We start from the raw sequence: 25,655 nt of genomic DNA on the forward strand, positions 1-25,655 counted from the left end.
TTATCTTCATGAATACGGTTAAAAATCTGTATTTGTGCTTCTTCTGATTTGTTCCTTAAAAAGGGTTTGTGTTGGTGCTAAAACAAGCAGCTGAGCACGTCAAATAATTAATACACAAAAATAAATGCACTACCTTGCTACAGTGCAATCCTCTGTAATTCTACAAGATTATGTTACAATGGTGCTGAAAGCAATATTACCCTTAATGAATCTGTTTCAGTGCTTGTTTTTACATTTACGTTCCAGGCATTTGGCAGACAGTGTTTGGTTGTTTACCCTGGTGCATTTTCTTGTATTAAAGCCCTGAAATTGATTTTTTACCTGTGAATATTTCCTCTTCTAACTGCCCCTAGTGAACAAACATAAATATATAATTGATTGCCTTTATATGATATAACAGTCATAATGTTTTGCAAATTATCTATATTTTTGTATCTACATTAAAACTGTGCAAACAGCTTAACCCTTTATACTACCAGGCGCCATCAGTCACTCTTTTTTTTATGCAATTTCAGTCTATTGTATCTTGATACAGAATAATTTATCTGAATAAATTTTCTCTACAGTTTCACATGCCACAATCACAATGTTCAGAAATGTTTAGATATGCACTCAATAATTTTCTTATCACCACTTTGTAATGCAATGCATTGAAACGTTCTTTAAATGAGACTGACTTTCTGAAACACATGGATGAGAACAGCATCATAGGCACAGATAAGCATAGGAACAGTCACAAGTATGTACTGACTACCTAAAGGACTGTCTGTAGACACACCCCCATGTCAATCAACCATCGAGAAACACTGCTAGCTAGCAGCCTTGACTAGCAGCCATGAGATATCCAACAGCTGTTAGAATAGAGATTTAAAGCATCAGAATATAATAAAATGTCCCTTCACTCCAAGATGTCTGTCTCGAAGGGTACTAGGTGGTAGTAGGACAGGTTTGTGACATACGCCACTGTATCATCATGACTGAGGTCCTGTTCCACAGACTGACACTCGTCATACCTGAATGGGTAGAGATATTAAAATCAAAATCAAAGTAAAGAAATGCAGGCAATTTATGCATGCATAACATTATTTATGCATATGTTTAGATTTATTTAGATTATTTAGATGTTCGCCATTTTACCAAATAATAGTTTAAAAGTTTATAAAAGTTTAGCCCTCAGCTAATTTATGAGCGAATTTATGTGTGCAAATACTGTTGTATCAGGTGTAGGAGCACAAGGAAAGAAAAACACGATTCCAGGAACAAAAATGTAAAGAGGAATTGTTTGGTGTTGTTTGGTGTGTGTGTGATTGTCATTTAATTTGAGAAAAAGGAAAATTGATTATGACTTTATTACATACATGTGAAAAAAAAATCCATGCCCAAGTTCTAACTTTACCTTCAGGAAAAAGTTGGAAAGCAAATAACTCAGAGACTAGCATGTTAAGAGGCAAAGATTGTGACTTACGCCCTGCCCTAAACAATGTTTGATTGGAGGAAACCTAGTCTCAAAGTATTATCAAGATTCAATCCAAGTCACCAAGACTAGCTCATGCAAAGGCCCTGACTTCAGCCTCAGCACCTAAATGAACCACTGAACCACTGTTTCATACAACAGGGATATTTCTGTGACACTCAACTAGGTATGCCTGCTCTTCATTCAACCTCCTGATTGGTCTAATAAGACATCACTTCAACCAGACCTCCAGCGAATCAGTGCAACCTAAGGACTGGACAAGTAGTTGAAAAGCTGTGGAAATATTAAATTTCCATCTCTGGGCTGTACGAATTCCCTTACAGAATGCAGAGAATGCAGATACAACCTATATAATCTAAATCACTAATTTTCCTACATATTTTGGTGTATAATGTAGGCAGTTCAATCCAAATTGCTGCTTTCCCTAAACAGGGCTTGGGAAACTTGCCATAACTGACAGAACCATGAATTCGGCTTTCTACCAGTAAATCGGGCCATTAGCCCATGATTTGAACCTGAAGTATAACTGGGTGATGCAGCAAGACAACTTTCTAAAGCCCAATAGCTCATCCACCTCTAAGTAGCTCATGACTCAAAAAAAGTGGCTAAGTCAAATCCTGAATTTAACACCATTAAGAAGTGGATCAGAATTCCTCCTCAGCAATGTAAATAACTTATCTCCGGTTATTGTATAGTTTCAGTTGTTCATATTAAGACAGCACACCCAATTACTAGTTTTTTGTTTGTTTGTTTTTTTTTGAGGGGGGTAGTGTAACATCCCGTCAGGCTACGCTCACCTGATCTCCAGAGGGAGCCCTCGTCTGAGTTCTAGCACCACAGAGGAAGGAACTCTTCTGGGTTTTAGCAGGTTTAAGTGGTGTACGCTATCAGCTATGCAAAGTATTGTTTCTCCTGAGACTTACCAAGCCGTGTATTTCTGCGTATATTGTGTTCTGCACTGGACTGATCCTGCCAGAACTTCAGTCGAAAAGCTAAAGAGGAGCTTTACCACGGCCTCATCCTCAAACACCCCGACCCAAGCCTTGCGTTTGTGCTAGAGGTTGGTGCCTCCTGTTGTGGCATAGGAGCCTTTCTATCACAGCATCATGGGAATCCTGGGACACTGTACCCTTGTGCGTTCTTAGCCCACAAACTGACATCAGTGGAGGCCAATTATGACGTGGGTAATCATGCACTATTATCCATAAAGGAAGCACTTGAGGAATGGTGGCATTGGCTTGAGGGGGCACAGCGTCCCTTTCTCGTAATAACAGATCAAAGAAACCTTAAATACCTGCAAAATGCTAAATGTCCTTTTCAGTTCACCCTAACTTATTGTCCAGGATCTAAGAATGGCAAGGCCAATGCGCTCTCTTAATGTCATGACCCCATATGTTCACTGCCACACCCTGAACCCATCTTACCACCCTCTGTTGTGCTTGTCCCCATCAGGTGGGACCTTATGGAGGAAATCCAACAGGCACAGCAAACTGACCCTCCACCTCCAGAATGCCCTCCTTCTAAACACTACAACCCCTCCACGCTCCACCCACAAATCCTACAATGGATCCACTCAGCTCTTAGTTTAGGCCACCCCAGAATCTAGTGAACCATGACCCTGGTCCAGAATAAGTTTTGGTGGCCCTCACTATCCCGCGATGTGAAGGACTACGTCCGAGCTTGTACGACCTACACCCAGTCAAAAATGAGCCACCAGCTTCCTACAGGGCTACTGGAACCACTCCCCATACCGCAACAACCTTGGTTACACATGGCAGTGGATTTCATCACGTACCTTCCTAACTCTGATGGCTACAATACGATCTTGGTGGCTTGGTGGCAAAAAAAACAAAAAACACGAGTCAACACAAGGGGAGATTGAGAAAATGGGCATGTCTTATTTACATTTTCATGATTCTGACACTGCACATTGTAATTATGTGATAACAGATCAAGCAAAGAACAGTAAAAAGACCGGCTTACTGTCTGGCAGTTTGATGTAACCACAAAATGCTTAGGCAAATTAAAACCAGTTTTCTTTACAGCAGAGAACATTGAGTTAACAAAATAATCTTCCTCTCTACTGTTCATCAGTTTTACGTCTATTTAACATATTCAGAGAATTTTTGAATTTTAGGGTTTCCTAAGTTCCTAAGTTTTCTTTTCTGACCCACTGGAAATGAAGGAAGTGTTGGCCACATATACTTGTTGTGTGGGGTTTTTTTGTTTGTTTTAATTAGTTTAATAAACTAACATCCATAAGTATTTTTCACAATTTGAAACAAATCATGTGATGTACTAGACAAATTGTGAGTCATATTTATTTGATTCAAAACCTAAACTAGATTAACTGAATATGAAATTAGAAAGAAAAATGGGACACTTGCGAAAGCTGAGCCAAGTCTGTAGAAGATGGTCTGTCCTTATCCTGAGGAACATTGTCATCAAATATAATAGTCTCTGTGTTTGCCAGGCAGAACCCATTTGACCTCATAATCTCTGAGAAAGACATGTAAACAGATAATTAACATAAAGAAAGAAACCGTTGTCTTGCATAGATGAATATATATTTTCAAGTTAAGATCTAAGTGCTTTCAGATTATTGTAGTGCCTCAGAGCTGCTGTGTAGTCTAGATGGATTATTTTATTTTATCGGTTTTATGGCTGTTAGCTTTTAAGGTTTTAAATCACAAAACTGCCCATTAGGTTTTCAAATTACACACACAAAGTTAACATCTGACCAGGCTTCTATACCTGATATCTTGATGGGGCTCTGGAAGCACGGCTGTATTTTCTGTATTTTCTCATTCCTTAGCACTTGATCCAGTGGTGAACGTTCGAAGAATGTTAAGACAATCTCTGACCTGGAAAACTAAAAAGCATACAGGCATTAGTATGAGCATTCTTAACCTGCATCCATGTTACCCAAAATAGATAATTATTTGCCTCTGACAATTAGTACTTGTAAACAAGTCTCTCTAAATAATTATTAATAATTAAATCCAGACTAAGACCTACTTTTTCATTATATGATCATTATATCCTTCCTACTCACAACCCTGTCCCTGTTCATTATGTCCCCTTTTGCTGCCAAAACAGCCCTCACCCATCAAGGCATGGACTCCACTAGATCCCTGAAGGTGTGCTGTGGTATCTGGCACCAAAATGTTAGCATCAGATCCAGCAAGTCCTGTAAACTGCAAGAAGGGGCCTCCATGGATTGGACTTGTTTGTTCAGCAAGCACATCCCACACGTGCTCGATTGGATTAAGATATGGGTCAAGTCAACACCTCAAACCCATTGCTGTGCTCATCAAACCATTCCTGACCTAATTTTGCTTTGTGACATGGAACATTATCCTGCTGAAAAAACCATGAAAGGCTGTACATTGTCTGCAATAATGCTTAGGTAATTGGTACGTGTCAAAGTAAAATCCACATGTATGGCAGAAGCCAAGGTTTCCCAGCAGAGCATTGCCTTCACCAGCTTGCCTTCTTCTCATAGTGCATCCTGGTGCCATGTGTTCCCCAGGAAAGCAACGCACACACACCTGGCCATCCATGTAATGTAAAAGAAAATGTGATTCATCAGACCAGGCCACCTTCTTCCATTGCTCCTTGGTCCAGTTCTGATGCTCACATGCCCATTGTTGGCATTTTTGGCAGTGCACAGGGATCATATGCAGCCACATACGCAACAAACTGTGATGCACTGTGTATTCTAACACCTTTCTATCAGAATCAGCATTAACTTCTTCAGCAATTTAAGCAACAGTAGCTTGTCTATTGAATAGGACCACACAGGCCAACCTTCGCTCCCCACTTGCATCAATGAGTCTTGGCTGCCCATGACCCTTCCTTGGACCACTTTTGATATATACTGACCAGTGCAGACCAGGAACACCACTGGAACTGCAGTTTTGGAGATGCTCTGATCCAGTGGTCTAGCCATCACAATTAGGCCCTTGTCAAACTCGTTCAAATCCTTACGCTTACCCTTTTTTCCTGCTTCTAACACATCACATTTGAGGACAAAATGTTCACTTGCTGCCTAATATATCCCTAGCACACTTACGGGTGCCATGATGAGGAGATAATCAGTGCTATTCACTTCACCTGTCAGTGGTCATAATGTTAATATGGGCATGATTATATATATATATATATATATACACTATATTGCCAAAAGTATTCACTCACCCATCCAAATAATCAGAATCAGGTGTTCCAATCACTTCCATGGCCACAGGTGTATAAAATCAAGCACCTAGGCATGCAGACTGTTTTTACAAACATTTGTGAAAGAATGGGTCGCTCTCAGGAGCTCAGTGAATTCCAGCGTGGAACTGTGATAGGATGCCACCTGTGCAACAAATCCAGTCGTGAAATTTCCTCGCTCCTAAATATTCCACAGTCAACTGTCAGCTGTATTATAAGAATGTGGAAGTGTTTGGGAACGACAGCAACTCAGCCACGAAGTGGTAGGCCACGTAAACTGACGGAGCGGGGTCAGCGGATGCTGAGGCGCATAGTGCGAAGAGGTCGCCGACTTTCTGCAGAGTCAATCGCTACAGACCTCCAAACTTCATGTGGCCTTCAGATTAGCTCAAGAACAGTGCGCAGAGAGCTTTCTTTGGGTTTCCATGGCCGAGCAGCTGCATCCGAGCCATACAGCACCAAGTGCAAATGCAAAGTGTCGGATGCAGTGGTGTAAAGCACGCTGTCACTGGACTCTAGAGCAGTGGAGACGCGTTCTCTGGAGTGACGAATCGCGCTTCTCCATCTGGCAATCTGATGGACGAGTCTGGGTTTGGCGGTTGCCAGGAGAACGGTACTTGTCTGACTGCATTGTGCCAAGTGTAAAGTTTGGTGGAGGGGGGATTATGGTGTGGGGTTGTTTTTCAGGAGCTGGGCTTGGCCCCTTAGTTCCAGTGAAAGGAACTCTGAATGCTTCAGCATACCAAGACATTTTGGACAATTCCATGCTCCCAACTTTGTGGGAACAGTTTGGAGCTGGCCCCTTCCTCTTCCAACATGACTGTGCACCAGTGCACAAAGCAAGGTCCATAAAGACATGGATGACAGAGTCTGGTGTGGATGAACGTGACTGGCCTGACCTCAACCCGATAGAACACCTTTGGGATGAATTAGAGCGGAGACTGAGAGCCAGGCCTTCTCGTCCAACATCAGTGTGTGACCTCACAAATCCGCTTCTGGAAGAATGGTCAAAAATTCCCATAAACACACTCCTAAACCTTGTGGACAGCCTTCCCAGAAGAGTTGAAGCTGTTATAGCTGCAAAGGGTGGACCGACGTCATATTGAACCCTATGGATTAGGAATGGGATGTCACTTAAGTTCATATGCGAGTCAAGGCAGGTGAGCGAATACTTTTGGCAATATAGTGTATATATATTATGCCCATATTAACATTAGCATCAATCCTGGTCAGTTAAGTAGCAGAGTAGGTTGTTTTTCAGTTTCAGCTGCTTTCTCATTAGGAGCATGCCCTGATGTTGTTTTTGGGGTGTCTTTGTATTCAGCCCTTTGTAGGTTGATAATTTTCATTTCCATCAAACGATGTGGCATCCTTTTATTCCTAACACATCTAACACATTACCCATATATATAAAGTGTATATATATATATATATATATATATATATATATATATATATATATATATATATATATATATACAACTCTGTCCATTCCCATGCGAAAGGATCCAAAATTTTATATTACATATCCACAAATTTTGATTATAAATATCAAAAAAATATAATATTTGATTATAAATAATACACCATGGTTAATAAGATGACTGAAAATTTTAAAGATTAATGAATGCGCACACACTTAGGGAACTGATGCTCATGGCAAAGCCATGGTCCTACAGCAGGAAGTTTGTTTTGGTATATTGCCTATTTTGACATCTAAGTCTGCTCTTTGTACTGATATTAGAACTAGCAAACCAAAGTGAAAAACAGTTAATGCTAGCTACATTATTACAACAATAATTATAACAATTTATGACTGAATAAATGTCCTTGTAATTGACTGCATGATCTAACATTTAAAGAATGGTATAAATGGTAAGGTTTGCTGGTTGGTCATAATTAAATTCTACCTACAGAACCAGCAGGGCATAAAATTATGTTTTGCTAAAGCAAAATCCTGGAAAGGTGAAATTAGGTATTAAATATCGCTGTTACCAGTATCTTTTTAGTTGAGACCTTATGGTAGCTACTTTTATAACATTCCTTTACTAAAGTTACAGATAATATCAGCTAAGTAGAAAACTGTAGCTTAGTCATGTCTCAAAGCTCTAAAATATTCATAACAACAGTACAATGAATATATTTGCAAAAACTTTAGAACTATAATTTTGCATTCTACATATTACACATTATGTATTATGCAAGGCAGGTTTATTTAAATATAGCAGATTTCATAACATAGGTGGTTAATTGTGTTTTCATAAGTACAATCAAAATTAAGACAAAGAATTTTAAAAGAAAAAAGAGAAATAAGTTATAAGAAGCAATTTATAAAATTAGGAAATAAATTAAAGACTTGATTATTTCAACATCTAAGCTAGCTCTCTGTACTGATATTACAACTAGCAAACCAACATCAACAACATCAAACACTGATTAAAATGATTGATTTGATGAGAAGAAATTAAAAATCATAAGAATGAAATTTAAAATAAGATTCATAAAGTGCCATTACAAGATAGAAGAGCAGTAGTGCAGAACAGCTAAAAGTACATTTTTAGAACTAAGCAAAAAGCATACTCAAATTTAAAAGTGTCCCATGTCAAGGCTAAACACTGGTTCTCCTGGCTTAGTCTTTACTGTAGGCAACTCATTTCTAATTATCTAAGAGTTCTGCTCAGCTTGTATCACTGCTGCATATCAGATAAAAACACTAGTCCTTCACCAAGTGACTTACAGACCAGAAATTGTAACAACTACAATAACACACCCGTTAATCCACCCTTTAAATGGTGCCATCACCAGCCAATGTTCCACTCCAGACCAATCCAACATCTTGTTGGATTCCATGAAGAGTTCAGGGTGTTCTAAGAGAAGAAGAAGGCCTTATCTAGTATAAATATAGTTTTCCTAATTATGTGCTCCAGAAGACTATAAATTAGACTACTTATTTTAAATGTTCTTATCAGGGCAATGGTGGTTGTTAATTGACATTACTATTTCGTCTTTGCAATGGTACTTAAATTCAGTTTTTTTCTCCTGTATGGTGTTATATGCTTGTAGTCCTGATATCAGTTATTAGTGGTTCTTACCTTCAAAGGCATATTGATGGCATTCTTTAGCAGCCTCTCCACCTCATTTAGCCTGACCTCAATGTCCTTTGCCCTTTTAATCTTCATGAGACCTGGAGACATAAACACACAAAACACATCAATAGCACTGACAACAACTTGATGGAAAAAAGCAACTATATCAGGATAAAAAAGGTAATTTCTTACAGGAAAATATGAAAGTATGAACGTAGTACATAAACTGAACTAGACACAGCCTCATTTTTAGCCCCTTTGTTGGCTTAAACCTATATAGCTAGTCCACTCTAACATTGGCAATTTTGATAATGCTTTTTTTTAATGTTGTTGTCTACTTGCATTTCCTAGATTTTTATTGTCCACAACCACCTTGTGTTTGGATAGAATACATGAAGGGGCAATTTTAGAGTAGCTAAGCCCATATTTTGTCTACCACTAAAGCTCTCCCACAGCAGCACCACTCTCCGCTTCAGAGGCCTAACCAGGGTGTGGGACATATTAGGTAATGTAAGGGTCCAAGGCAAGCATCTGTCCTTGAAGGTAGTTTTCTTCTAGGAGCTGATTAGCAAAGGTGATGTCCAGAGCAGTAATAGGCTCTGGCACCTTCCCAGTGCAGCACTGGGTCAGAACAATACCCGAGACGACTAGATCAGAGCAATTCTAAAACTGCAGCTCTTTTGGGGTGTTATGGTCTGCAGTGGTCCGTATCTATCAAAAGTGGTCCAAGGAAGGTAACAGGGTCATGGGCGGCCAAGACTCATTGATGCATGTAGGGAGGGAAGGCTGGCATGTGTGGTCTGATCCAACAAATGAGATACTGTTGCTCAAATTGCTGAAGAGGTTAATGCTGGTTCTGATAGAAAGGTGTCAGAATAGACAGTGCATCGCAGTTTGTTGCATATGGGGCTGCATAGGTGCCCATGCTGACCCCTGTGCACCGCCAAAAGCGCCAACAATGGGCATGTGAGCATCAGAACAGGACAACGGAGCAATGGAAGAAGGTGGCCTGGTCTGATAAATCATATTTTCTTTTACATCAAGTGGATAGCCAAGTGCATGTGCGAAGCCAAGCCAGTGGAGGCAGTGTCGGGCTTTGTTCTGCTGAGAAACCTTGGGTCCTGCCATCCATGTGGATGTTACTTTGACATGTACCACCTATCTAAGTGATGTTGCAGACCATGTACACCCTTTAAAGGAAATGGTATTCCCTGATGGATGTGGCCTCTTTTAGCAGGATAATGTGCCATGCTACAAAGCAAAAGTGGTTCAGGAATGGTTTGATGAGCACAAAAACGACGTGTTGACTTGGGCTCAAAATTCCCCGGATCTCAATCCAATTGAGCATCTGTGGGATGTGCTGAACAAACAACTCCGATCCATGGATCCTTGCAACTTACAGGACTTAAAGATTCGCTGCTAACATCTTGGTGCCAGATAACAGAGCACACTTTCAAGGATCTAGTGGAGCCCATGCCTCAATGAGTCAGGGCTGTTTTGGCAGCAAAAGGGGTACCAACACAATATTAGGCAGGTAAAAATTTTGTCAAAATGTTATGTCATATACAAGGTACGTACCTGATCTATCCTGATGCCCTACTTCTCATTGGATTCTCTTTTATTAAAGGCTTCTCACATTGGAGACCATGGAAGTGGCTTTGAGCTGCTATTGCCATTGTCAGTTTTGTAATGTATGTTAAAACTATAATGAATTCAGAAATTACTTTGATGTGTACACTTATAAGTTGCTCAAAAGCTCCTGGTTACACAATTGAACTTGTCTATAAGATTTATGTAAAAGAAATTTTTACTGGGTGGTTCCCAGATGAGTATGAGTCAAGTTTGGTTCTTCTAAAGGTTTTTGCCTTACATTGTCTCAGGGATTTTTTCCATGCCACTGTTGCCTCTGGCTCTTTAGTGGAGATGTTAATTTGTAGTAGTTAGCTAAACTGTATTGTTACTGTGATAGCTATGATGTCATCTTTAATTATACTCTAGGGCTTTGAGTACTGGTAGAGGGTAATTTTAGTGAAGGCTGCAGCACCTTAGACATGTGATTCTTGCACTCTGTTAACTCTATTGTATGGGAGATAGATAAGACTAAGCATTATGATATTCTGTTTGTGGTTGATATACAAAGGGCAATGTTGGTGGCAGACCATGACCAGATGATGGTGGATCCAGGAGATTGCCATTGTTGATTGCCTGTAAATTGGTATTGATAAAATCATTAGCTGCGATCCTGGACCAAGGGTGAAAAAATGTTACGTAAAGAATGGAGAAATTTCAAACTCCATTTTGTATTTCTTACTTGGAAGGTAGTATAGTTCCAAAACATCAGTGTGATGGATCACATTCTTAGGCACATTTATTCACAAGGTTTTTCTGGCAAATGTGATGCAGGTGGCCATACGATGTTGATCATATGTTACACCTAATAATTAGCTTTATTGGAATGTTGTGAGTAATTTCTTGCAATTGGCTCTGTATGACCACAGGTTGGGATTTCATCCACATTATGCAGAGGGCCAGGATGGTGAACTACTGGCCAGAATAGATGGGTTGTGGCTAAGATGGAGTCTGGTCTGTATGCCTAGGAGTTTCCAGACTTCTAGCATGATGCCTGCCGTGAAGTGTGTACATTTGTCTCAACTGACCCTGGTTTGGGAATTCCATCAACTTGGTGAATTTGCAGACAAGGGTAAGGGCACATTTGTTGCCCCTGGTTGACCATTGGTCCAATCCAATCTACTTGGAGGTCTGATCATAGAAATGTGATTCTTTGGCAATAAACTGAGGACTCATGCTGATTGACAGTGGTGAAGAGCGCTTGGTGTTTCTATCAGGGCTGGGACTTAAAACTGGCAACAGCATATGAGTCAGACATTATACCAGTGAGCTACAGGAGAGGGGAATGAACACAAGTATAAAGACTTAATGGAAATGAAACTTCAAAAAATAAAAAAATAAAAGAAACATCAAGGAAACTCAACATGAATATATACAATATGTTTGTTTTTTCTGCCATTTTCTGTTACTCTCTAATGATATTTTTGTAATGTTTCTCTTATTTCAGCTTTACGCATTATCTAAATTGGTTTGGTATGTCCTTATATGGTATGGTCCTTATATGGTATGTGCAGTATAAAAGTGCTACTGCTTTTAAATTATGTTTGGACTATGGAGTGCCCAGGCTGTTCTTTTGCATGCAATAAACTCTCTTTATTATACCCTAGGTCTCCCAATGCTTCAGTCTTCTTGCTTTGGTGAAATTTCAGTGTTTTTATAATATAATGTAATGTAATGTAATGTAATGTAATAGACTAATAACATAAATAGACCTTGAGGCAGCAGTGCAGGCTTTGCCTGGTTAATCAAATATCTGCTAAGTTAGATATCAACGTTGTATATGTGTTCAGGCCACATTTTTAGCTGTCACTGCCTGACCTCAAGTTGTGTTGTCACATTTTACTGTATGCTGGCCTTATGCTGTATTACCAAATGCATTCATTCAGTCATTAAGTTGTGCAAAAAGTCTATGAGAATGTTGAATGTTCAATTGAAACTTAACTGTCCATATAGGCCTCAGGCTCCTGGACAAGTCAAGCATCAAAATCCTTGTGTCAAAAATTTTGAAACATTGATTGTCAAAGTTATACCATAGTGGGGTCTCTGCTCATACAAGATTAAGGGTCAGCCCATGAGCATCTAACAACTGATGTGATTTTAAAGTATTGTGAAGAGCTTACTGATGCTTTTAGCTCATTTCCGGGGAAAACAGCCTCCAGAAGGTGGCAGGGTCACAACCTCCACACTGCTAAATTAAAGCCACAGTTGCTTGAAGATCAATAAGCTCCATTTGTAGTAGTCCTATGTCTTCCCACTTATATAACTGTTTGACTCCTGTGAAAATGTAATAACATTTTTTACCAGAAATAGATTCTGAATAAAAAGGAAAAGCTGGTCTCCAACGCTGAAGCTCTCAAAACGATCTCTGAAGTTTACAATCTGTCACGGGGGGCAGGTGAGGACCCAAATGCAGAACACAGTCCGAGTTCAAACTTAGAGTCTTTATTAAGAACGGCACAAAAAATGGCAGAGTTCTCAAAAAAACTGAAAAAAACCAGGATACAGCAGGCTGGTAGAATCAGTAAAAGAAACAACCACATACAGTCCAATAATCCAAAATCCAGAAAGCAGGTAAAACGTAGGACAGGCAGAGTCATAAGCAGCATACAGTCCAATAATCCAAATCCAGAGAACAGGTTAAACGTAGGACAGGCAGAGTCATTGATTGAAGGAAGGCAGAGACAAACCAGGCAGACAGGAACTGTAGAAAAGGGCAGAATGCCATCTCAGAAGCTCAAGGCTGACTGAAGAGACCATTTGGCAAGGAGCATGGACTGCTCGCTAGCTTATATAGGACAGAGGAGCATAAAATGGCGGAAACCGGAAATGAGATCGCGAAACCGGAAGTTGCGTCCCGGAACCGGAAGTAGCAACATGGAACCCGGAAATGCATGCCTGACACAATCAGTTTCTGTATGAACTCCACATGAGAGGAAGCATCTCTCTCATTGATTTTTTTCAGTGCAGGAAAATGTGTGCAGTCCTCTTTGAGATCCACTTTGAAAATGTCCCGCTTCCTCTGGAAAGACTGGACAGCTGTCTCCAATTCATGCCATCATTTAGGTGTGAAGTTATGTCAACAAGGAAGGCCATAACAACCATTTTCCTCTCATCTTCTAAAAAATGAGAAAACCACTTGTCCTTCGGATTCTTTAGCTATGCCAAGAACATTTTTTATTTCATTTCTAATTACCAAGAAACATGCCAGCACCCGTCTTGTGCTCAGCCATCTATCATTGCAGTGAAGCTGAAGTTCATTTACATTCACAACTTCTAGGAATTCTGAAAGAAGGCGATGCTGATGTAATGAGGATGATCAGTTTCATCACTGTATTAATAACTTCTGCAAACCCTTCTGACAGTGTGAAGCACAGAACAATTTTAAGCATTGTCATTAATATCAGTCGATTCATCAACTGCCAAAGCTATGCAAGGTGCAGTCTGAAAATCAGCATCAAGTTGTGACTGCAGATCCTGTGCTAACATTTCAGCTCTTATTGTGGCTGTTGTGGCTGAAAGGGGTGTTTGTTTAATTCTTTCTTTTCCATCTAAAAGTGTTTTACACGAAGCCTCCATGCACTCCACACTCTCTTCACTGCATATATAACTGCATGTCTGAACGTAGCAACAGTGAGCATAGTGACTGTAGTAGCAACCTCGTGGTGCCGTAGGAGCCAAACAGCTCTACTGAGCTGACCTTGATATGCCTGATATAAATTTGATTTTATCAGAAAATAGCCTTTGGCATTTATTTATTTCATTATGTAAAAAGGCTTTGTGGTCCAGATGGATGCATCTCGTGGTCCGGATTCAGATGTCAGTTGGCAACCCCTGGTCTAGGACTAGTTTCCAAAAGCAGGTGTTTCCACAAAATTCAAAATATGATTTTTTTTCAAGAATCCAAAACAGTTGATGTGTCTACTCAATTCATCATAACCCAGGGCTTCTATGATCTGGTCTTCTATGGACTCCAAAGTACTGAACACTTCCAGGTAATTTCCTGCCATTTGGGACATTTAAATCGGTGTTTAAATGTCACTGCATTTTTGTGTTATGGACCCTTGCCAAAAATTCACTGCAATGGCCCGCACAAGACATCATGTGACATCACATGATGTCCTAATTTAGTGATTCCACTTATTTTGAACCTTACCCTGCATATGACATCACATGATGTCATCAGAATACACATAACAGTTTTCCTCATTGTGCTGAGAATTTGGATATGTCACATGTGTAGGGCTGAAACGATTCCTCGAGTAACTCGAGTAATTCGAATACAAAAAATCAGTGAGGCAAATTAGCTGCCTCGAAGCTTCGTTTAGTCCATTTAAAGTAACTGTGACATTAGACTTTCGGAAGCTGTATTTTAGGGACCGTCGACAAATAAAAATGAAGACAAAAGTGAAGACATATTTTGGGATAACAAGAGGTGTACCTCGTGGGGGGTTCCAATTAGATTATTTTGGTACTAGTTTTGGGTCACAGGGTCACATGACCTAGAAGGTATTGAAGGAACAGTGATTTTTTCAATTAAAAAATAAATAAATAATTACAAATTAATTCACATGATGCATAATTAATACTATTAATAATTAATTAATAATCTATTAATTAAATTATTATTAATAAATTAACAAAAGCTGTATGCAATGATGCATGGCATATGTATATTTAAGAAGAAATTAGAATAACTGGGGCACGTAGCCAGGTAAGTAACAAGTACCACATTTAAATCTCATTCACACACAGTCCCCACTTTAAGTCCACGGAGTAGTCACAAGCTTCGCACTTAGCTTAAAACAATATGATTGCTAATTGAAATTAAAAATTAAGGCCGGTATAAATGTATGTGGATCGTGGCTACATGTAGTGACTATTTAAGAGCGTAAATCAGTATGGTGGCTAGTTATGACGTCCCTAATTTAGCTATGTTTGTAATAGCCTAAGCGTCATTCATTTTGATAGCCTCACTCTCTCTCTGTCATGCAGACACACCATGTAGAGAGACATTTAAGGGGGTTTATTCTCCAAATAACTCTAATTCCATGTTACAGAAAAATGTGTTAAGAAATTTGATGTGTATGGACTCTTGTTCTTGTTCCAAGTTACCTTCCTGTCTACTAATTTTTGCCTCGTACAAAAGCCACAAAGTCTTCCAGTAAGACAGTAAAAGCTTATGTCATGCTTGAGCTGTAGTTGTCAACTGAAATGTCAAAATTAAGTTGCACAACATAAATGCAATGTTTAGGTATTATTATTATTATTATTATTATTATTATTGTGTTTTAGGTTGTACTATTTTCACCTTCTTTTGAAGTAATTATTTATTTATTTATTTATTTATATATTTGTATTTGCATTTTAAATGTCAATTAAATGCATTAAATAGGTTTAGATTTTATTTTCATTTTGTAAATAGGAAACAACTAGGAAAGACCTGTCTTATTTTCTCTTGGATATTTAGTATTCCTCTTTAATAAAGAAAAAGTACTTCTTATCTGATTACTCGATTAATCAATGGAATAATCGATAGAATACTTGATTACTAAAATAATCGATAGCTGCAACCCTACACGTGTGTATACAGTAATACCTCACACATCCCCAAGGTTACGTTCCAGGATCCTTCGCAAATGGAGTCGCTAAAACTGCTAATACTGTACTGTAAATGTTTTAGAAAAATTTTTAGAGTTTAAACCCTAAATATGACCCCAATCATGCTCCCAAAAACACTTTCATTTTATTTAAAAGTTAGCTTAATACATTACCCTTAAAAAAGAAATAAATGTTTGACGTAAAAATAGAGTACAGTATCGCCTGTATAAAAACCAAGGGAAAAAGACTCCATTCAGAACAGAACAAATGGTGCGAATTTGTCTCTCCCAAACACCTCCCATATGTGAAGCAGCAGGTGAGTTGAAAATCCAGTTTGCATTGTTTTGTAGTAAGTAATCTGAAATCTTTTGTTGATTCCAGTCATTTAAGGCCTTCCACAACTCTCGTAGCTCTCCGACAAAATTAGTCCCGTTATCCGATCTTATCTGAGAGGGTAGGCCTCTCCTGGCGATAAACCTTTGTAAGGCGTTTACAAAGGTATCTGTGTTGAGAGTGTGTGCTACTTCTAAATGGATAGCTCTCATAGTGAGACATGTGAACAAGCATCCATACCTTTTCAGCTCACTACATCCCTTCTTAATCAAGAATGGGCCAAAGTAGTCTATGCCCACAGTGAACGGAGGTTCGCCCGGTATCACTCTAGATTCAGGCAAGTCTGTCATTAGCTGATCCTGGGGTTTAGCTATTAGCTTGCGACACTGCAGACATGATATTACAGCTCGATTAATGACAACACGTCCTTTCAGAATCCAGAAACATTGGCGAATTTCCGCAAGTACTCTTTCTGGACTTGCATTACCCAAGATAAGATAGTAGTGACTAATGATCAGCTTGGTGACGTGATGATCACTAGATAAGATCACCGGATGCTTAGCCTTAAAGGGAATTGGAGTATTTGCCAATCTTCCTCCTACAAGAAGGGTGTGAGCTTGAGTTGGGTTTGAGCTTGAATTGGGTTTGGTTTGAGTGGATCCAAAAGATGTGCCTTGTACATATTTCAGAATAGCTAATTCTGATTTGTTAGATCTCTCCGACAGTTAAGGGGTCAGAAAGACGTGTACTTGATTCCTTGCATAACAATCCCTTTACACGCAACAGGATGGCTGCAGCTCTTTTCAAGCAATGCCAACTAGAATACTTCTCCAGTAGTCTGTCTACTGCATTCTTTGACATTTCACTTGCATTGATGTTAGTTGCATAGACCTCTTTTGTTTGTTTGATCTCTGCTCCCTCTGGTAAGATATTCAAAACAGGTTGAACAGGCCAATGTTCCTCTTCAAGTTGAAGAAAATGTGGGCCAGAAATCGATCGATCACTTGACAAGATCTCTCCCATAGTCATTCCGCGAGATACTTAATCCAACGGATTAAGAGCAGAGTCAACATATCTCCACTGGCATGGTTCTGAATGTTCATGTATCATTGCAACACAATAAGCGGTGAAGGTCTGGAAACGACAACTCTTATTGTTGATGTACTGGAGAACGATGGTACTATCTGTCCAGCAGAAAGTCTTAGAAATTGGAATTTCCAAGTTGCGCTTGATTTGTTGGTCCAAATCTGTAGCTAATACGGCTGCTAGTAACTCAAGACGCAGTATGCTAACCAACCTGATAGGTGCAAGTCTGGCTTTCGACATCACTAACCTACAGGTCTTGCCTGTTCTGATGTATGAAACTGCTCCGTATGCCATTTCTGAGGCATCAGAAAAGTGACTTGGGTCTCCAAAAACTGACTAATGGGTGTTGGTCTGAGACATCTCGGGATTGTCAGGGCAGACAGTAGAGGCAAGTCATCTAACCATCTGCGCCACTGTGCTGCTATTTCTGATGGAAATTCTTCATCCCAGTCAACTTCCAAACGGCACAACTCTTGAAAAATGATCTTTGCTTTAAGAATGAATGGACTAGCGAACCCTAAAGGATCATAGATGGAACTGGTAGTGCTCAACACTCCTCTCTTTGTTGCTGGTTTATCTATTGACTTGACATCGAATGTGAAACAATCTTTTTCCATATCCCAAAGGACTCCTAATGTTGATTCGAAAAGCAAATCCTCTTGGTCAAGATTAACCTCACGCAGTGACTTCGCCCAGTCTTCCACTGGTATTGATCTCATCACTTCTTTAGAATTGCTCAACCATTTGGTTAATCTAAAACCTCCTCTGCTGAGCAGATCTCGAAGCTCAGAAGCAAGTTCAATGGCAACTTCCTCGGTTGATAACGATTTTAGGCAATCATCTAGGTAGAAATTCTGCTTTACTGTTCTCACAGTGTCATCTAAGAAGTTTCTTTGGTTGTCCTCAGCAACTCGTTGCAAAGCAAAATTGGCAGCACCTTGGCTGACAAAATTGGCTCCAGACACCTCCAAAAACGTGAGCTGTCATGCGATAATGCTTAGGTGGTTTGTCAGGGTCGTCATCTTCCCACCACAGGAAGCAAAGCACATCTCTTTCTTCTGATGGCACTCGTACTTGATAAAACATACTCGCAATGTCCACAATCAGAGCAATAGGTTCTTGCCTAAACTTAAGAAGAACTCCTAGTAGCTTACTGGTAAGGTCTGGTCCTTGTTGAATGTGATCATTCAATGAAATACCTTGGTATCATGCCGCACAATCAAAGACAATACAAACTTTTGTAGCACTGGATGATGTGGCAGGTACCAAATGCGACCATCTTCTCGGTTAATGTCAACAATCTCTTCTGCATATCCTTTCTGCAAAGAGTCCCTGATTCCTTCTGTATACTTCCGAAACAAAGTCGGGTCTTTCTTTAATCTTTTTCCTAGAAGTTCTAATTAAAGGTCGGCCATTGTGTAGTTACTGGGTATTCCTGGTGGATGTTCCTTGAACAAAATCAGCAATGTGTATTGACCATCCTATTTGACTGCTTACTTATTCCATAGATCCAGAACTTGCTGGTCAACTTTTGACAACAAATCGTGATTCACATGTATTGGCTCATCCAATTTCCAAAATCTCAAAAACTGCTTGTTGTGGAGCATGATCAGATTTTTGGTCTCCATTGTGTTCAGCTTGATATTCACTTTACGTGACTCCAACTTAAGTGCATGAACTAGTTTCTTTGAAGTGAACTGTTATCAAGCCGAGCGAAGGCATTCATGGAGAATCGATTGTGTCTGTCTGAAACCACTACTGGTAAGATGGGTAGTGCAATCTTCCTTTGACTTGTTTTATTGCACCTTCTGGTAGCATGAGCTTGAATAGCTTGTGGCGGGTCTGCGACTGGCTCTTCGTCAGTAGCGCTGCTAGTAGATTGACTGCTGTTGTTGTTAGTTACAATAGCAGAATGTAACCAACTGTTATGTTTTTTGCCACATCCAGGCACCTTGCATACCCAGCTGTGAGTACAGACAGCACTGCGATGACCTCTCATAAAACAGTTCAGGCAGAGTTGCTTTCATTGAACGAAGATCAAACACTCTGGAACAGACAGAGCCCTGAAAGCTTGACACTGATTTAGAAAGTGTTCCTCAGCGCACTTTGGACATTTAAATCCAGATGCTGGCTTTACTGCATACAACGTAGTAGATTCTTTAGCAGCTGACTCTGTTGCAAAGGTCTGCCTTTTATTATCGAGACTTGACTTTGTACTTAATTTGGAACTCGCTGGAGAGTTTTGACTGATCGAAGTAAGATTCCCAAAGATAGGATCTGCTTGCTTAGCAGCTTCTGATTCAACAAGACTGATCACGTCGTCCAACTTTGGCAAACAACCAGACTTTACTACCTCATAATTAACAGTAAGCCACCTTTTCTTTATTTCTTCGGGAAGTTTCTCCACAATCTGTAGCAAAGTCTGTCCGCCATTTAACTCATCCTCACACTTCATTGCTTTTAAAGTGTCTTGACAGATACACAAAATGTCTGCACAACTTTGCAACTGTTTGTTGTCCTTAATGTCTTTGTAATTGAGCACCATATCAACCCATGCCTGGGATATTGCATATGGATTCAAATACTGCACATGGATCCAAAGCGCCGCTTCAAGATAGCCAAAGATTCTGCATAACCCGGGCTAGAATTAGGATTGTACAATGTGAAATGGCATCTCTGGCTTGGCCAACTGTGTACTGATGCAATCGAGTGAGTTTCTCTTGATCTGGCACGGGTTCTTTATCTATCACTGAGGAGAACAATCTCATAAACTGCCAATACTTCAAGGGTTCCCTGTCAAACTTGATGATGTCCACAGGCAGTAAGTGACTGATACTGTTGCTTTGACAATTCTAACAGTTGACACAATGAAGGCTCATTCACTGTTGAAAGTGATGAGTGAAATTTAAGAGATGGGTTATCTGAGACGGGAGTTGAAGTGTCTTTGCTCATCATCTCTAACTCAACCTTACAACGACTTTCTTCCACCTCTGCATCCTTCAGTTTCAATAGATCTTTCAGTTCATCCATTTCAAACTGAGCATGCTGAATCTGCAACTTGAACTCTGCTTGCAGGCATTCTTCCTGTTAAGAAATGACCCTGGAAAACTCCTCCTTTTCTCTCTGTCTTAATTCAGTTAAGTTTTGAAGTTGAGTAGTCAACTGATTCACTGAAGGCACTGAAGGTTTAGCTGGTTCAAGCATTGATATTTCCTCTTGGAAATTAGGCACATCTACATTCAAATCCTCCACAGATGGTTTAAAGTCGTCAAGTCAGCTCAAAGCTGTGTGCTGAAAGTCTTGAACATCATGCAGGACTGATGTTAAATAGCCTTTAGAGGCATACAAGTCATTATCATCCTCTAATGTTTTATGGTACATGTCATGAACCTCATGAAATCGAACTACTGCTTCAAGTGCAGCCAGCTTTACTTCTACTTGTTTAGGCTGGATACAGTTCATGGCTGTTGTTATCTGAGTCATTGTAAGAATCTACAGACTGCCTCAACACAGATTCCACTCCACAGTACACATCTGAAAGAGCTCATTCCCAAAAAGGCTTACATGTCATATAGAAATATCTTTAATTCAAACCAGTTTATCTATTTTGGTATTTTTACATTGGCTTAAAGCAGCCTTACCAAACATTTAGAACACTTAATCCAATTAATTATTAGTCTAGGAGCGGCAGCAGGACATCAAGAACCGTCCCTGAACAAAGGGTATACGTGACCGTGATTAGCATTTAGTGGCGCCCGACCATTTGGGTGATAACACCTAGAACAATACCTAGCCAAGGTGTACGTGAATGTGATTACCATTGAAAGACATCTGGCTACACGACAGTATCATCCAGCCCTTTGGGAATACACAGTTCTTACTGTAATTTACATTTAAAATGAAACTCATTTAAATTACACACGGAAAACACATAAAAGGTTTGAGCAGGATTTGTCCTGCGTTCTTTTTGACTCCGATGAACCCAAAGTACTTTATGTATTTTGTCACTGCGACGCTGCAATAAACTTCTACATTAAGATCCTCGACGCCGTCATCATTTTATTTTTCTTACATCATCAAGCATGTTACCGCAGCTTTTGCGCCTCCTCATTGACGCTTAAGATTTTGTTGGTGATCTTCAGACATTGCACTTAGCACTGAGTCCATGTTGTTTATCTGTAGATCATCTTCTTGCCTTTATCCTGTGTTTGACTTTAATGTTACCGATAAAGATACATTAGAATAGTTGTTGCTCCTTTCCTTTACTTCCTTTGTGCAGAACTCACAATTTACAAACTTTGTAGTGAAGTAGCATTGTTGTACATCATTTTGTGTGTGTTTTAACATGACCCGATTATCATAGAATAACAAACATGGCAAAATCTCCAATCTCGCTTGACGTGGAGGAAAACGTGTGACATTTAACTTTGAACTCGTATATGATCAACATTTCTCAATCAAAATGCACAAAATCATTATTTGAAAAAGGAAAGTTTGCAGTTTTTAATAATATATGCCACTTATTTTAAACTAAACAATTTTTGACACTTTTTGAAGCATTTGAGGTCAACTTTGTAACCCAAGTTTATTTTTGGCATAGGAAGCAGCAGCAAACAGCATTCTGAAGCTCATTCTTTTCTTGGATTGGCAGAAATAATTTAAATTTGCATAAAACAACAAACATTGAGGCAGGCAACATTAGGTTGTATTCTGGCTCAGAGGAAAGCCTATGCGCCACCTCGACAGATGAGACAGAGTTTCAGTTACTTCAGGACTGCAACACTAACACAAATTCCTTACGTGAAGAAAAGCAGTTTAAACAGTTTCATTATGACAACAAGCTGTTCATATTGATGAAACTGCTCTTTAGTACTGTAATGATACAGTACATATTCACTGTATTAAATTGGTGCATCATGATCACAATAAGAAATAATTAAAAATAATCAATCCTTCAGTGAACCACATTTCTCCTATGAAATATTTTGTGATTCTGCACAAAACTGAATATTTACTTTGACTTTTAATAGGCTTATGCATATGATGTGAATTGATAATAAAAGTTAACAATTAACACTGGGTAAAATGTTATTAGTGGAACAAAATAAAACTGGGGCATGACATATAAATAAATAAATAAATAAATAAACATCAGCAGTGATGTGTGATATGTCCTTGCACAGAGTGGTCATTACAGACTCATTCCATGAATGTAAACATATCATGATTTTTTGTCAAAAATAACTTTAATCAGTTGATTGTTAGATTAGATTATGTGGACCATCTGCAATACATGTCCCTGTAAATAAGCTGTTACAAAACAATAACACAGTAGAACAAATACACAAGTAGATACTATGAAGCCAGAACTATTGTGTTAATAAATGTTATCACAGTATTTAGTTTTCATGCAGGTTTGATCTCTGAAACATTTCATCCCATTGTCAAGAAAATATTATTTTATATTATTTGAAGAAAAAAGGTGTAAATTAATTTTACCATCCAATTTGCAATATGTCAGTGTAAGTAACATGCAATGACATTGGACAGTAACGATGGATGCAGTAATGATGATAACTTTAATGCATTTTAAAGCTCACTTAGCAATAGTATATTTTTCATTCAGTTGCTTGGGCTTTAAAGCAATGAGCCCTTTGGAGAGCTCAGAGGCTTACTAGTATCTCTGCAGTAATGAACATGGTTGTGTGTTACTAAAGGCTGTGGAAATGATTCTGTGTACTTAAAAGCTTAGAGGACTTGGAGCCAAGCCAATGATTGAGCATGTCGCATGACAAAACAGTTTCGCTTAGTTTTGTCTTTTGTAAGGCGATGAAAACTGTACAATCACTCACAGAAGCGGTTCGCCTTAACTTTAGGTCTGTGCATTCAGCACTCTTTCTTTAAGCCACAAATTAAGTTTCGCCTGGTTTAAAGCGCAGCGACGAACAGCAGATGTTGTTCTTGAGCTTCGAGATATTTTAACATGTTCCCATTCGAAGCAACAAACAGTACATAGTTTTTAACACCGCCGGAAATTGTACCCATAATAATGAGTAGCTTCGGCTACTCACAACGAAGCCCATGGGAATTGTATACACGGGGTTTTACGGTAACCACCAGGCGCTCGACAGTGTTTGTTCAAATGTATGCGTTTTACACACTTTTTTACAACATATTTTACACTTAAACTTTGTTTATTAATAACTGTAACAATAGATACTATAATATAATTAAGTAACTTTTTTTCAAGAATAGTTTGTTGAACAAAGTCAATCATGTTTTATGTAAATATATAAAATACAAAACATTGCAGTGCTTTAATTTATAATAATTACATAAAAATATGCTGTGTAATAGCGAACTCTATTAATATGATATCAATTTACTGTGATAATTGGGGGGTGTCACTTTGTCATTTACATTCTAATATACCGGGGTTTTTTTTGTTTGCTTTTTTTTGGTTGGCTTGCCGACAGTTGTTATTTAGTAAGCGCACAGAAAGATTTTACCGACCTTCTATTAAAGGTGATTTTGACAGATCTCGTCTGTCTTCCGGGAAACAGTCCAGAAGTCTTTTAAAAAGTCGTCCCAAATCCGCATAACTTCGGTGGAGGTACAAGACGTTTCTATCCGACCACTCGGTCCGTATGTCGAAGAACTCCTCTTCTTCGCCTCTTGGGTTTATAATCAGCTTGCGGATGCCGTTAACCCAGCAGTCTTTCACGAACATGTTGACCAGGGAGGTTCCCTCAAACACCGCCGATGCCATTCCATAAAGTCCGAAGCTCTCTAAAAAGCACGTATTTTGAAAGTACAAGACCAAATATGGTCGTTTAAAGTGAAGTAAAGCTTGTAGTGACGAGGTCCTGGAAGTCTGAAAGACGAGACAAGACTAAACTGAGAGCGAGACTCCTGACGTAGACTGAAACGTGTCAGGAGGATCAGGCATACAGGCATCTTAATCACAATATACTTGTTAAATTGTGAAACACAAACTGAGCTAATGAAAAACTTTATCCAATCAGCACTTAAAAGTTACGAAGTCTTTCAGGCATATCAGTCTGAATGGAGTGGAACCGTTATGTTTTTGGGCCGCGTCCCAATACGCCAGTCTTTCTCTTGTCAGTGCACTACGCGAGCCTAGACCTCGACTTCATGGTGTATTATATGCTGAGAAGCCACCTACTTTGAATGTAAGTGGAGCAATAGACAGTGTATGGTTGATCAGATATAGGGACAAAAGTCGACTCTCGTTGTCTCTCCTACTTTCATTTTTCCCTTCCCCTTAAGTGTTGTGTGAGTAATGTGAAAGGCCCCGAAGAGGAGGGCGTAGTCCATGCGGAATCGGACTTGCTTACATCCGGTACAAAATTACCCGATACTGTAACTTTTAACTGTACTAGCAACAAGTCATAATTAATTTTTTACTAGTCAGAATCCGAATGCAGTATATATTTAATTTTATTATAACTAGACAGAATTAAGTTTTTGTAGATTTATTAGTCGTTATGTATTTCCAGATACGTTGAATTAAATTACAAACATCAACAAACATTCTATACTATATTTATTAACGGTACTCTTCTCTATAATTTCCACTTGTGAAAAAATAGCTAATATCATATTATATTGTTACTAGCTAAAATGTTAGTTGTACATATCTGCAAAGTAATTCTTACTAGTAAAAACTCACCCAGTTAACCTGTGCCTTTCCCCCAGTTCTAAGCTCTTCTAGGACTTTTAACAGTTAAAAGAAATCATTTTTGAGGCTATACAAAACTGATTTTGAGGCACGACCGACATTTTAATCAGCAATGTGCTACAAATTACCAATGATAATAATGACCTATAAAATGAGCTTATTATTTAATTAAAAAGCTTAACAGCATCCCTGAGGAAAAGCTAAACTCTGATTCGAGTCTGTAAAGAACACACTGCGACAGTATTTATTTATTTGATCTATTTTGGTGGTGTTAAATGCAGTAAGGTGTAATTTCCACTGGGGACGGGGGGACATGTCCCCCCTGCTTTTCCAAATCATATTTGTGCCCCCCCCCTCTTTTCAAATTTGTTTGTTATGATTTTTTAACCGCATACCATCATCGCCATGGAGGAGCAGGACCAAGCAGGACACAAAGAGTCTGCCTGTGGTGATGCGTGCGTCCGCATCCTGGAACGTCGCGTGCACACTACAACTCGCTCTCTGGAAGGTGTAATGAACAGGTATCGTG

At 39.1% G+C, this 25,655-nt stretch overlaps 1 protein-coding gene across 1 annotated transcript; it reads right to left on the reverse strand.

Annotated features, from left to right (window-relative positions):
- pxdc1b (PX domain containing 1b) lies at positions 1-24,734 on the reverse strand. Its single transcript, XM_058376629.1, has 5 exons — positions 23,938-24,734; positions 8,785-8,876; positions 4,229-4,346; positions 3,862-3,973; positions 1-1,013 (listed from the first exon to the last, which is right to left on the reverse strand). The coding sequence occupies exons 1-5, from the start codon at positions 24,191-24,193 to the stop codon at positions 899-901; spliced, it is 693 nt and encodes a 230-aa protein (XP_058232612.1). The 5' UTR covers positions 24,194-24,734; the 3' UTR covers positions 1-898.
- Positions 24,735-25,655: the final 921 nt, after the last annotated feature.

The sequence above is a fragment of the Hemibagrus wyckioides genome, linkage group LG23 (assembly GCF_019097595.1).
Source record: "Hemibagrus wyckioides isolate EC202008001 linkage group LG23, SWU_Hwy_1.0, whole genome shotgun sequence".
Classification (NCBI taxonomy): domain Eukaryota; kingdom Metazoa; phylum Chordata; class Actinopteri; order Siluriformes; family Bagridae; genus Hemibagrus; species Hemibagrus wyckioides.

Coding starts and splice junctions, on each gene's coding strand:
- pxdc1b (XM_058376629.1), bottom strand. CDS start 24,193: ATGGCATCGGCGGTGTTTGAGGGAACCTCCCTGGTCAACATGTTCGTG. Junction 8,877..23,937: donor AAAATCACCTTTAATAGAAG/GTCGGTAAAATC, acceptor TTATGTCTCCAG/GTCTCATGAAGATTAAAAGG. Junction 1,014..3,861: donor ACAGACTTGGCTCAGCTTTC/GCAAGTGTCCCA, acceptor CTACCCATTCAG/GTATGACGAGTGTCAGTCTG.